We start from the raw sequence: 13,975 nt of genomic DNA on the forward strand, positions 1-13,975 counted from the left end.
GTTGACAGGCCAACCAAGGCTTGCCTGGAGCGCGTGGAACAACGCGCGAGGCATGGCATCAAAGCGAAATGAAGGACCTGTGTCCGGATCCGCACATGATAAAGACCCGCGACTGAGAAGGCTCAGACCTAGCTGATTTTTCAGTTGCATCAGGCCCAATTTTTCTACATGTTCCCATATGTATTCTTATTAATGATAATGCACTCTGGGGATGACTCACAAAAAGAACATTTCCCATACGTGCCTCCCAAAACTTGCTTAACTTCCCGGCTACAGGGACGATGGTTGTGTTCAGGTTTGAGTGTCAATTGTTTTGCTTCTAGGTGGTGCGTGCTAATGTTGTAATTATATGTTTTTTAATGTGATTATGCAGATTTGTAGGAAGCTTATGCAAGAGAGCGAAGACGCCCTTTGTGATGGACCGTGTCTGCATGCATTCATTGGATATTGTTTCATTTGCCTTGCTTGCCTTCTTTGCTGTAGTTGGCCATTACACCACGGGCACTGGCGTGCAATGGGTCACTGATAAGTTTGAGTAAAATGCCCTTCATATAGTCATCCATACAAATGAATGCGAAAGTTGGGCTTATTTTTGCTTGGGTTCTGCTAAGTGGAGTGTCAAGTTTTGCCACGGTCTCTCGTGGTCTCTTCCCTTTGTCCAGAAGCCGTGTTTTGGGATCTGGGCACGTTTTTTAGCACCACCCGGACTTTGGCCATTGCGGCTGGACAAATAGTGTGTTTTGCCATGTATGCCCGGAGTTGTCCCACTACGACTGGTTGTGCGTTGTGTTTTGCCATATCACTTGGCCTTTCTCCGTTGTACCCTGGCCTGATGGTGTGGTTTGCAATCTCTCTCGACCTTTCACCCCCATGACTTGGCTGACTAGCGTGTACACTACACGTGATCGTTGATCACACTGTTTCATGGCCCGCCGATCGTCTGGTCGGTTCTCTTGGTTTTCTTCAGCTCATGTGATTTCGGGTGGGTATCCCCAGTTCTGATGGATTAGGTCATTTTCAGTGGCGAGTGCGGTATGGCTTTCTATTGATCCAGTCATTGGGTTGCCCTAGACGGCCAACGAACAACATGGGCAACAATCATCGATGTGTGTCATTGGTAAATATAAAAGGAAATTCACCAGTAACTTCCTTCAAATGTTCACCCAATTTCCCGATTGTTGTTTCTCCATCACAATTACGAGATGAGAAAAGGCCGGAGCATAAAAAATCTCGGAGGTCATTCATCTGCTCAAGAAAACGGCCTATATTTCTCCAAAGAAAGATACGGGCAATGATCATCATCAAGGAAAATAGAAACACAATACCGACATAATCATTTTGCAAAACAGATGAGGGAAAAACCCTTCAAATAGTTCACTCAACTTCCGGGCTGCAGTTGGTCTCTGCGCCAATGGCACAATGAGTCATCTAGTATGAATAATAGTGTAGCCACGCATGACAACATAGAGTATCACTTGACATTGTTTAAAAAAAATACCACAAGCTCAATAAGAAGCAAAGAAGGGCGAGAGCTTGTGACAAAGTACCCCATAAAAAACCAAAGCACAATCTAATAGGACTTACTTCTCACCATTTGGCATCAAGATGCAAAAAAAGGCATAAGAAGCGATGCTAACGACCATAGCTCAACTAGTGCTTTTCTTCTCATGGTCGAAGTTATCATCATGATGAGCATGAGGCGGTGAAGTGGCATCATCAAGGGCAAAAGCATCACCAAAGGATGACTCCTAGGAAGTGATCTTCTCCTCGGCACCGGCTTCTACAATATCTCCATGCTTGCCCTTGACCATTATTATGTTCATCTTGCATGTAACATGGTCCTTGTACCGCCTCATATGAATAACCTTCCCTGTGCTAAGAAAAAACTTCAAGCCTCTCGTGATCTTTCTATCATTACCCTTAGACCTTAAGCTACAAGCTCCAAAAGTTCCAAACTGATTATAGAGAAGATCCATGGTGCCATGCTCATCCTCTTGATCATCATCCTCTTCTTCACCATCACCTATTTTGTTCCTGTCGACATAAATCTTGACAGTTTCATGCTTCTGAGAAAGTAATCATTCTCAAACACGAGGTTGGTGACCGAAAAAACATAGACAATGAAGGTGTAAAGGGATAGACCATAGGTGGCAAACCTTCTCTCCATCACAACATTGCTCATCTATTGGAAAATGTAGTCCATTACATCAAGTGGTCCCTTGTGAGTGTGAGTATAGTCCATGAGATTGACAAGGTAGCTTCTCACCTCGGTGCTATCACCCATCTTGGCAGAAATTGGGCCATAGATCTTGTGGATTTTCTCGTAGAACATTTGCATACCTCTCACATCTCCAATACTTTCTCCAGGCTTGCAAAGGGGAAAGGAAAGTTCTACCCATGATGTCTTCGTCGTGAATGTGAAGTCCTTGACTACGCTCTGCATGTTGAAACCGGTAGCCAAAAGAACTAGAAAACACGTTGAAGTTGGCTTCCCTCCTCTCGGCTGGAACCTCCACTTTTATTTTGCCCGGTACTCCAACTGTTGAACCTTCAAGAGACCTATTGGACAACCCAGTGCCACCAAGGGTACTACGCACTTCCGGAAACATGTGTTTCCTTTTTGGTTCAAATTTTGAAGGTGTCTGGTACTTCCAAGAATGTTTTTTGTAGACTTATGGGAAAGTTATTTTTTCCAAGTAATGGAGAGAGAGAGAGAGAGAGAGAGAGCAGGTCATTCCTTTCCATTTTGACTACTATGTTTCAGTTCAAATTCTGATGTAATCATGTAAGAGAATATGTATGATGAAGGTGTTTTATTATGACAGAGCAGGGTAACATCCTCTATGCATGGTTTGCTTAAGCATCGTCTCAATTTTAATCTTCTTCATACATTGTTCCTTTCGGTTTTTGGATAAGTATGTTAGGCAACCAACATATTAAGATATAGGATGTCTGATGAATCAATATTGTTGTATATGAAATAGAGGCAAAAGGCTTGCCTCGTTCATTAATTAAGAATGAGTTTAGAGTTCACAGGGGTGGTCCAACTAGCTCATCAACAAAAAATCACATCAACAAATTACTCTGGCGGCGTGCATGATAGCGCCCAAGTGCCTAGCCCCCACGGTAACCTAAAGTTTGGCCTCATCCTTAATAAGCTTTAGAATGTCGAATGGTGGCGTCGATTTCTTTCGGAACACTATGGCATTCCTCTCAATCCAAATGACCCAAAACCCAAGCGACAAGCATGGTGAGGGTGACCATTCCCTTACGGTGAGCTGTGTTGGGCCTTGACATGTTGGTACACAATTTCTTGACAAAGCGCTCGTTCACCAACTGATACATTGGCAGGTTCGCCAAACCAAGTCAATCCTTCACCATCCTTCACACTCGCAAAGTGAAACGACATTTGTAGAAAAGGTGGGGGCCATCTCGTTGGCTCTCTTGCATAGCGTACATAGCCCACAATCAGGCCATCCCTGCCTTTGCAGTCGATCCGCCGTCCAATGCCTATTTTGCAACGCTAGCTAGGCGAAGAACTTGACCTTAGAGGGGGGGCTTCCAAACGGTCTTGTTCATGGTGGTCAACATGGAGCCCGGGAATTGTGGCTCGTACACAAACATAGCACAGTACTTACCGTTGGCCTCAAATTTCCACAAGATGTCATCCTCTGCGTCGGGCTGAAGATGGAAATGCTCTAGGCGGACCCAAAGGGCGACAAACTCGGTAATGTGGCCCAAAGTGAGCTCCACAGAAGGTTTGATCTTGCTCAACCAAGCATCGTCCCTCATGGCCTCATGCACAGTCCACTGCTTGCGCTTGCATGCCGCGAAGGTGAGAGGAGTGACTCAATATTTGTTGTTGCAATGGCAAGAAGGGATGGTAGAAGAGGTAGATGCAGATGAAGAACTTCTAGTGCTCAAGCATCTCAAAACTAGAGCAATATTCTGGTTCGGACAATTGTAGCCTCTTTGATGCAATGTTGTGATGATGCTTTTGTTACATCATGTGATTAACTTCTTGGGATGATTTCTTTGTTAGTCATTTAAGAGCAATGTTGTTGTCCCTATATTGTTAACGAGAGGGCACATGCACAATAAGTGATCTCTAGGAAACACGCATAATGATTATCTTCTGCAGAAGTGCTCAATTCATCTTCATACATTGCGACACCAATGAACACAATAACGGTACACTGTTTCATTTCCCAACTAACACGCACATAGCAAAGTGTAATCCATAGCCAACTACCTCATTTGATAAGCCTAACTAGCTGAACGACTAGAATTCACACAAGCAACCTAAGGCCAACTCCACCGCGCGACCCCAAACGGACGTCCGTTTTGTCTGGTTTCTATCCGTTTGGGTAGGGATTTGGGGTCGTATCCGGGCGTGTCCTGGGATGCGGTGGCCGTGCGCCCAGCGCGCGGCCGCATCCATTTGCCCCATGCTGTCCGCGTATACTTAAAAAATTAAAAGCAACATTTCAAAGCCAAGCCCTAGTTCAGGCCAGCGGCGGCCCCGGCTTATCACGCCGGCAACAGAGCCAGCGGCCTACACGTCCATCACCGGCATCAGCCAGCGGCCGGCAACACAGCCAGCCTCCAAAATGAATAATTGTCGTCGCCGGCAACACAGCCAGCGGCCGGCAACACACCCGGTCTCAAAAATGAATGTTTTCTCGCCGGCACACTACCAGCGGCCGGACGGGCGGCATCCATGCCAGCCTCAAAAAGAACGGCCACGCCGATCGGACGGCCTAGTTCAGGCTTTCGGCGTCGAGCATCTCCTTCTGCCTGGCCTCGAACCAAGCCCTCGTCTTGTCGCTCATCTTCGACAAGTCCACGCTCATGATCGCAACGGCCACCTCCTTCGCTTTGGTGGCGGCATTGGTGGCCTCGGTGTCGAGCTGCCTCTGCCTGGCCTTGATGTTGTCGGCCTCGATGTCGAGCTGCCTTTGCCGGGCCGCCTCCTCCATGTCGAGCTGCCTTTGCCGGGCCGCCTCCTCCATGTCGATCTTCCTCCTCTTGACCGCCTCCTTCATCTCAAGCTTCTGTCTTTGAAGGTCTAGGTATTGCTTCATTTGCTCGTCCTTGCTTTGCCGCTTCTTCTCGTCCCTCACATCCTTTTGAGACATCATGCCATGCAAAGTCTCATGCAAGGCCATGGATGAGGCGTCACGTATGTCGTCCACCTTGGAGTTGGTCTTGCCCCTCGGCCTCTTCAACGCCTCGCCATCTCCACCTTCGGCGAACTTGGCCGTCTTCAGTCCTCTCTTCCTTTGTAGTTCACGGTATTGGTCCTTGAACTTAGGGCACATGTTGATGAGCGTCCAACAATGCGTAAGAGTGAATGGCTTGTCATTGTGCCGGGCCTTGAATGCCTCCAAAGATTGGAATGCCTACACCACATGATCAACAACAAGTGAACATGCAAATCATATACACGGCCGAAGTCTCATGGCCGTAGCAAGGAAAGGGCTAGAAAGAGGAGATCATACCATGTCCCCAACGCCGAGACCACTCACGGGCCGTGCTTCAATGCTCTCAAATGCGACACAATACTTGTTGCACTCTTGTTGGATGAACAACCATCTTTTTTGAATCGAGCCGATGCCACGGTTGCTTGTAATTTGGAAGGGCTCAAACATCTTCCTTTCATGAAATGTTTTGTGGACTCTAGTCCAAAAAACAATGCTCTTTTGTTGCGCGCCGGTCCTCGGATCTTGGCTAATCTCCATCCAAGCTTGGCAAATCAACTTGTCCTCATCTTGTGTATATGAACCCGTGCGGATGCTCTTCCTCTTCTTTTGTGCCTCCGCTCTTTGGGTGAGCTCGTCGATGAACAATGGCGCACCACTAATATCAACGTCATTGCTTTCTTTTTCTTCTTCATCACCTTCTGACATAGATGTCATCGTCTTCATGCCACGAGTCACCATGGTCGTAGTCAGCACGGTCGTGCCCACCTTCATCGGGGTCGTAGGCACGGCCATGCCCACCGTCGAAGATCACGTCCTCCATGTAGCGGTTGTAGAAGGGGTCGTCGACCGCTGGCGTTGGGGTTGGCATTTCGTCAAACAAGACGCGGGGGGGGCATGGTGCTCGTGCCTGCTTTCTTAGCATCTCGACGGACGGCTGGCCGCCGCTGCTGGACCCAGGCGTGACGTTGAGGTCGATGATGGCCGCGGGGCGCGGTGTGGACGGCGCGAACACGTCTGGCGACCCCGAGAAACGGGTCTGGCCGTCGTGCCTTGGCGGAGGAAAGCAGGGCGACATGGGCACGGTGCGCGACGTCGGCGACTGGCAGTGCGTAGGCCGGGCGACCGACGAGCCTGTGCTCGCCGGGCCGACGGCCGCTGCAGGAAACCCGGCAGGACGGCCCATGCCAAGCATGAGGATGGCGTGCGCTTTGTTGACGAGGTCCTCCTTCTCATCGGCAGCGGCCTTGCGCCGCGTGGCCTCGCGCCGCGCGGCCTCCAGCTCCTCGCGCTGGGCGGCGAACTTGGCCGCGGCGGCATTGACCTTGACGACCACTCTCCGTTCCCTCCTCTTCGCCGATTCCGCGTCCAACTTGGCGATCTCTTCCGGCGTGCACTCCGACCGCGGCTTCCTTGGCGCCTTCTTCTTCACCTTTGCGGGCGGGTCGACGGCCAGGCCGCCGGAACTCGGCGGGGCGTCGGCCATGGAGGGGAGAGAGAGGGGGCGGCGGGAGGGACGTGGGAGGGTTTGGGGCAAATGGCGCCAAATGGGCGTGGGGGGGGGGTGGTTTCTCCCACCGACAGGCGGGCCAAGGGAGGACAAGCGCGCGCGTCCCGCCCGTCCGCGTGCTGTTCGTTTCACCCCAAACCGAGCGCAAGTTTGGGCCGGGGATGGGTCAAAAACGGACCGAATCCGGACATTTGTCCATTTGAGGCCGCGCACTGGGCCGCCTTTTTTGTCCCTTTTACCCCAAACGGACGGGGGCAGACAGGATAGGGTCGCGCGGTGGAGTTGGCCTAAGTGCTTTTCAATAAAGCCTGCAATGTTGGGTTCTCCAACCATCCTTCAATGCCTCTAGTCACCTGCAACATCATCTACCATGCACTGCTGCTTGCCTCCTGCAAATGTGCCTCCCCTACTTTTGAACGGGTGTAGGATCAACTTCATTTGCGACCCAAAAAAATCTTTGTAGATATGTCCCATTTCCAGAAGTCACATCCACTGCCATGATTCTACTTAAGACAAATTTTCTAGCTTCAGAATCCCGAGCACAAAAACCAACAAAATCCAGAAATCTTTCAAGAATCCGTTTTTCAGTTTATGTCACATATAATATTTTTTTAGAGGAAAGCAAATTGAAGACACCGTTCCTGGCACTTGATCGGTACAAAAACAAGTAACTTGGTACACATCATGTCTGACTCACACCAACTTTACCTGAGATACTTTAGACAAAGTAAACAAAAAAATGAAACAATTACGACAAAGCAGACAAATTAGTGGTCCAAAACCATAGCATTAAGCATCTGAACAACACAACAAGGGCTAAAACTGGTATCGACAGGATATGTGCTACTGTCTCTCAAGCTCTACAAAGTGTGAACTCACGTCACAGAACTAGATAGCTCATCAAATAAAACAAGTGACCACTCCATGTAAGAATTCTAGGAGCAAATCCAAATCAACCCATATAAAATATGCTGACTAATGGAGTGCATGCCACTTAGCACAGTCGATTCCGTTCTTGAAGGCGTCATCAATACTCAGAAGGCGTTATGACATCATCAATCTTGAGGATCATCTTGACCACCTGTGTTGCCAGCAAGATCTGCTGCTGCTTGCCTATCAGAGTCTCGAAAACATTCTGCTCTTTCATGTCATTGGTACCAACATCATTGCAATCGATGCCACAGCGAGAATTGTTCTCCTAGAAATATGTTCAGAAATGAAATGTTACCCTCAGTTCAGAAGGAATGACATAACAATACTCACTCTGTAAACTAATATAAGATTTTAGATTTTATATTAGTTTACAGAGGGTGTGGTAGATATAAGCTCAAAAACACTGGTGACTGGCAGTGACATGCCAAGAAGGTCAGTGCTGGTTTCTGGAACCCTCACATCGTACACTACATGATGTGACTTGAGATGATGGTACAACGTCTACAGCATCAAGCACACTCAATGCCAGGTGGGGAAGGACTAAGGACTAAACACAGGCACTAGCCAAAAGTAACTTCTGAAATAAATTCTATCACAAGCCCAATAAAAACACATGCGGCTAATTAGTAGGAGTATAACAGAACAAGGAGGATTTTTAACATGAGAAGAACAGGCTGACAACCAACATTATAAAGTGATGTCAAAATCAACAGAGAAAACAGAATACCTTGACATGTTGGGATTTTACGACGGTGAGAGTATCAATAGGCGGCAAACCACTGTTTTCAGCTAAAGCTAGTGGAATGGCATCCAAAGCATCAGCAAATGCCCTGATTGCATACTGAAAGTACAAAGAAGCACAATTAGAAGAAAACATAATACATATATGGCTTTCTTTTGTAGTACCAGTTCCAAAACCCCAATGACCTGCTCGACTCCAGGATGACGATCTGCTGCAGCATCAACAGCAATTGAGCAAGATATTTCTGCTGAGCCACCACCATATACAATTGAGTTGTTGATGATCAGATTCCTTGCAACACATAGAGCATCATGAATACTTCGCTTGGTCTCTTCAATCATCATTTTGTTGCCTGTGCAATGCCAGAATACCAATCAGAAGATACCCGTATAAATTATTAGCTTAGATATGACTGAAATGTATACTACCCCTGTCTTGGTTTATTGGTCCCCTTAGTATTTTGTGCCAAATTTTGAACATTGATTTAATTAGCAAAATACTAATGCATGTCACAAAAAATAGTACCATTGGAAACTATGTTCAAATACGACTTTGGTGACATGCATTAACATTTTGTCAGTTAAATCTATGGTCAAATTTAGGCACAAAATACGAAGAGGACCAATAAACCAGGATGGAGGTAGTACTAACTAAGACTGGAAAACAGCAGCTAGGCCTGGTGTTTCTCAGATATTTTGAGGACTTCAATCTTACAATCCTAAAAAAGTAACAGCACACAACTAAATAGTACAGATGATTTTAATGTTATGATATGACTATTACCGATTCAACAAAAAAAATGGACATTATCGTGAACAACAGAGGTGGACATTATCATGAACAACAGAGGTGCCTAGGTTATGTTCAGATTGTGACCAAAGTGTACCTTCCCAATTTTTCGGTCATCACAAAAGAAGCATTGGCTTTTTGTTTGGATCGATACCAACTGTTTGGCATGCAAATGTTTGTTTACCAACTCTAGTTCATTTTCTAGCTAATCTGTTGGCCGGCAAAACCTCAACCAAAATTTTGGCTAGCAACTTTTTGACAGGGCAACCATGGGCACAAACCAAACATGCCCTTATTAAGCCCCAGAACTACATAACCAGTGAGCTCCAAACTGGCAAGGAGTTATATTAAACCCTACAGTGGTTTTGAGGGTGGTACTGAATATATAGCTCAATGATTTGGATTAGTTGCCAACAGACTCCGACATCACCCAGATCAACATTTGAGGGTATATTGGACAACTTTGGATAGTTCATGGCAATAATTAGAAATTTTGTAGTTCACTGGTGTCATTTTATAAGCCGTCTTGAGGTATGGCAAGTACGATAAAATACTATCACGATTAAAAACATGTTGGCATTTCTTCAGTTCTAGTGAAAACAAGAATTATTTCTCATGTATTACAATTAATAGTTGGTACGATCTAATATGGAGTCAACATGCATTAAAATTTTCTTCTAAAACCATTGCTTTGAAAATTCAAAGTACGCATACTGCCAATTGTTATATAACAATATCCATGCTATCCAGTATGAACTGCAAAGTGTGTCTCAAACAGATTCGCGGTTGGTGGGATAATGCCTCCATGGCCCAACAAAGCACTGAGCATACATGTGTCAATATGAAGAAAAGAAAAAACATATACATCAGAACATACCACCGCGGATGAAAATAGTTACAGCTTTGGAATTGGCACACTTCTCGATGTAAAGCATCCGATCTTTTGTTGTTCCAAATGACTTCTCTCTGACTAACCCAGCCTATTTAAGCAGCACAAGCAAACAAACATAAATCTTATGTTTTACAAAGCAAATTAAGATGGCTACCAAGCATGTGCCATTCAAAGTTCAAACAATACATCCTCTGTTTTCTCTAGTATAACTGCTGTTCCAAAGTGCAAGGCATTCACATGGTGTTTTCAAGAAACTGACTAAACAACCAACTCAGCTACCAAGAATAGCAAGATGGTTGAATTAGGGTTGTAGATAAATCATTCAGCATATCAAACAGTGGTGAATGGCCTGCCTCAGAAACCCACACATGGTTACATTCACTCTCTGTTGAACCCTCACAACAAATGCATGCATATTACTTGTTCGAAAAAAGATAGACAGATCAGGTTATACCTTCCCAAGCTTTTCGGTAGTCAACTCTTGGAACCTTGGAACAATCCTCCCTCCTGCAGGCAGTTCTCAAATGTTATGTACTGCCATAAAATATAATTTAGAATCACATGAAGAGAGGTAGGTTACCTGTCGCAATGGCAATTAATTCTAATTCAACACCACCAACCCATCTGACAGCCGGCAGCTCCCTTTGCATGAGTAAATGATTGGCTTCATCATCAAACCCCCATTGACAAATAACTAGGGTTGCACCAACATCCTATAAAATGTACATAGTTACACGATTATGTTTTGAGCAAATCACACACTGAACATAAAAAATAGATTGATGTGCATACACTTCGTGCAGCATAACATAAGTAACATAAATGTCAATAAAGGTTGGTAGGAAGTGTTTTTTGCAGCCTAAGGGTATTAACAATAATGTATCCTACATATATCTAAGAGAGTCATCCCCAATAACTTATTTATAACACATGAAAGCATGCCACACCACCATACAATTATATACGGGATAAGGCCGACCTCAACATGCAACCATGCATGGGAAAAGATCTCCCACAACATGCAACTATGCATGGGAAATTATTTTTCATTCTATTATTCTACTTATATTCAATAAATATTTTACAACTATACATAATCAAATACAGTAAGTCGTATGTATTTTTAATTTTGGTTCACGTCTTATCAATCAAAATATTTATATTCCACACAATCAAATCTCATTAAAATTAATATATTGCAACGAATTCCCACAGCAACACGTGAGGTACCATCTAGTTATTGTAAAAGAGCACACATCACAAACCAAGAATACAAAAACAAGCTACTCCACAATATATAAACAGTTTGTCCTTTATACGCGTTTACCTTGCATTTCTGAACCATGTCATCGAAGTATTTCTGCTCTTGCCCACGGAGTGTCTGGAATTTCTCTACAGTGTCAATGTCAACCTTATGCTTTGTCTTAGGTTTCGGGGGCTCAAATGGGCAGGTCAGAATGGCAATGTGAGCATCCTCAATTCTCTTTGGCATTTGGGGGTGGCTCATATCTTTGTCAACAATGATTCCTTGTACTAGCTCAGTATCCTCGAGCTTCCCACCAACCTTACCTTCAACCTTAATCAAGTCCAAATTTACATCTTTCCTTTCCAAATCAGCAACCGCAAGGACTGCTTTGACAGCAATCTCAGCTAGAGCCCGCTTACAACGGCTAACACTGTAGAATCAGAATAATTGGACGGGTCAGAAAGGTTGTAATAACCTATGTAAAATGTACCCATACAGAAATACTCCATCCATTACACATTTGCACTATATCATCAGCCCGCCATGCACACAGACCAACGCTAACACTAAGAAAGAGTTAGCAAAAAATGAGTCAGATGATTATGCAAAGACATACCACAATGGCATGTGACAACCACTTAACATCTAGTAAGGCAATAAAGCAAGGCTAGAGTGTGGAAGTATTGCATCCACGCTTTTCATTTCCTCAATTGGAAGTTATTTGAAATACATTTCACTTGGGGTCAAGGACGGTTATACTAAAATGGAAGGGATACTTCCAACTTCTAAGGCTGTAACAAATAGTCTTTCTGCTATACCAGAATATTTCTTTCATGTAATGTCGATTCTAGAAGTACAACTGCGGAATTGGTATTATTGTACAAAATGAGCTCAAGAGACAACAAGATAAGACAGTAACATCTGCAATTAAAATGACACCAGAAATTCTCCAAAACTGTAGGCAAGTATACTGTCCTTAAATTGTGTTCTCGCAAAACAAAGGGAACAAAACTGGCAACATGTTCCCCTGACAGCCTGCCTGTTGCAGACAAATGTGAAGCCCAATTCAAGCCAAAATAATACTCCCTCCGTCCCGAATTAGTTGTCTTAGATTTGTCCAGATGCGGATGTATCTAGACACGTTTTAGTGTTAGGTACATCCATATCTAGACAAATCTAAGACAACCAATTTGGGATGGAGGTAATATCTTATAACTCAGTTCTAAAGCAGCTGACTGATTAAGCACAATATGTTATTACTCACATCTTTGAGGACAAAGTTGTCATGCAGGTCTGCACCAAAGGCTCTATGTCTGTAGCACTGAACTCATATTTCGTGGAGATGCTTTCAAGGTGATCAACAGCTATCCTCGACGCCATCTCATAACCTTCGGCAATCCTTATTGGGTGAATACCACGTTCCAGCAGCTTCTCAGCCTGCTCCAGAAGCGACCCAGCCAGGACCACAACCCCGGTGGTACCATCTCCAATGTCATAGTCTTGACTGCGGGACAACTCCACCATGAGCTTCGCAATCTGGTTGTCAACATCCATCAGCTCCAGGATCGTCGCCCCATCGTTGGCTGAAAATCCATGTGGAAACATGAGACAAATCAATTAAGTACGTAAGCACAATATAAATGAAGTGCTAAAAAAACAACCGGATCTCCAGATTCGCATAGGATGGGGGCACCTCGCCTCACTTCAGCATAACAGTTGCAGCAGTAAAACTAAGAGCACGCTCGTACCCACTAGATAGAGATAGCTACAGAAATGGCAACCTAGCATTTCCACGATACACAGTCTTCCCATCCGAGCAGAAACATGACGAAACCAACAAACTAGCCCTACAAATCGTACCATATCCTTCCCCAAGCAACAACATAACAGCACGAAAGCAAGGGGCATCCCACAAACAGCTAGATCTCACTGTCATAAGACTCACTGTGACACCTAACAGAAACCCTGATCCTCAAAGCACTGCCCTGCCACCGACGCCGAAGATCCAATGGCACGCGAAAACTTCCGGATCTCGTACCAGGCTAACCGGAAGGACCAGACCTAAAACTTGGAGAAAGCGAGAGGGAGCGGGTATTACTGATGGTGACGTCGCCGTCGGGGGATTGGAGCATCTTGTCCATGCCCTTGGGCCCGAGGGAGGTGCGGAGGATGCGCGCGACGGACTTGCCGGCGGCGATGTTGGCCTTCTGCGCGTCGAGCCCCTGCAGGCGCGACTTCTTCTCCTGCTCCCGGAGGATGATGAAGGGCCGGCCGTACTCGTCGAAGGCGAGCGCCATGGCGGCCGGAGCGCTGGCGCTGCCCCTCCCAGGTGCTTCCGGAAGGGCGGATCGGACGAGGACGAGGAGGGGTGCTGTGGTGGGAGGGAATGAGGCGGCGGTATGTTTCTGGGGGGAGGGAGGAGGCGCCGCGGGGGCGAGGGTTTGTGGTGCTTTCTTCTTCGTGCTCCCACTTGAGAACTTCTGGCGGCTTCACTCAGGCAAAACCCTGGCTGTGGTTTGGGCCGGGATGAGCACATGGGCCTGGCCATGATCATGATGTCTAGGGTTTCTGGTAAGCCCAAGTATTGGCCCATGTTCGATGAATCGCGCACCCTGCCCAACAGCGCGCGGCTACATTGGACCGGTCCATTTAGGATACTCTT

At 45.9% G+C, this 13,975-nt stretch overlaps 1 protein-coding gene across 1 annotated transcript; it reads right to left on the reverse strand.

Annotated features, from left to right (window-relative positions):
* Positions 1 to 7,478: 7,478 nt before the first annotated feature.
* Positions 7,479 to 13,781, reverse strand: LOC123163199 (T-complex protein 1 subunit epsilon). Its single transcript, XM_044580945.1, has 9 exons — positions 13,412 to 13,781; positions 12,578 to 12,896; positions 11,395 to 11,743; positions 10,648 to 10,780; positions 10,522 to 10,574; positions 10,053 to 10,155; positions 8,572 to 8,738; positions 8,372 to 8,485; positions 7,479 to 7,909 (listed from the first exon to the last, which is right to left on the reverse strand). The coding sequence occupies exons 1-9, from the start codon at positions 13,608 to 13,610 to the stop codon at positions 7,739 to 7,741; spliced, it is 1,608 nt and encodes a 535-aa protein (XP_044436880.1). The 5' UTR covers positions 13,611 to 13,781; the 3' UTR covers positions 7,479 to 7,738.
* Positions 13,782 to 13,975: the final 194 nt, after the last annotated feature.

This window comes from Triticum aestivum, chromosome 7B (genome assembly GCF_018294505.1).
Source record: "Triticum aestivum cultivar Chinese Spring chromosome 7B, IWGSC CS RefSeq v2.1, whole genome shotgun sequence".
Classification (NCBI taxonomy): Eukaryota; Viridiplantae; Streptophyta; class Magnoliopsida; order Poales; family Poaceae; genus Triticum; species Triticum aestivum.

Bases quoted from the DNA above. Each gene is read 5' to 3' on its own strand.
- LOC123163199 (XM_044580945.1), bottom strand. From the start codon at position 13,610: ATGGCGCTCGCCTTCGACGAGTACGGCCGGCCCTTCATCATCCTCCGG. The intron at 8,739-10,052 runs GTATGTTCTGAT...GGCATTGCACAG, and splicing joins AACTATTTTCATCCGCGGTG to GCAACAAAATGATGATTGAA. The intron at 7,910-8,371 runs GTATTCTGTTTT...ACATATTTCTAG, and splicing joins TAAAATCCCAACATGTCAAG to GAGAACAATTCTCGCTGTGG.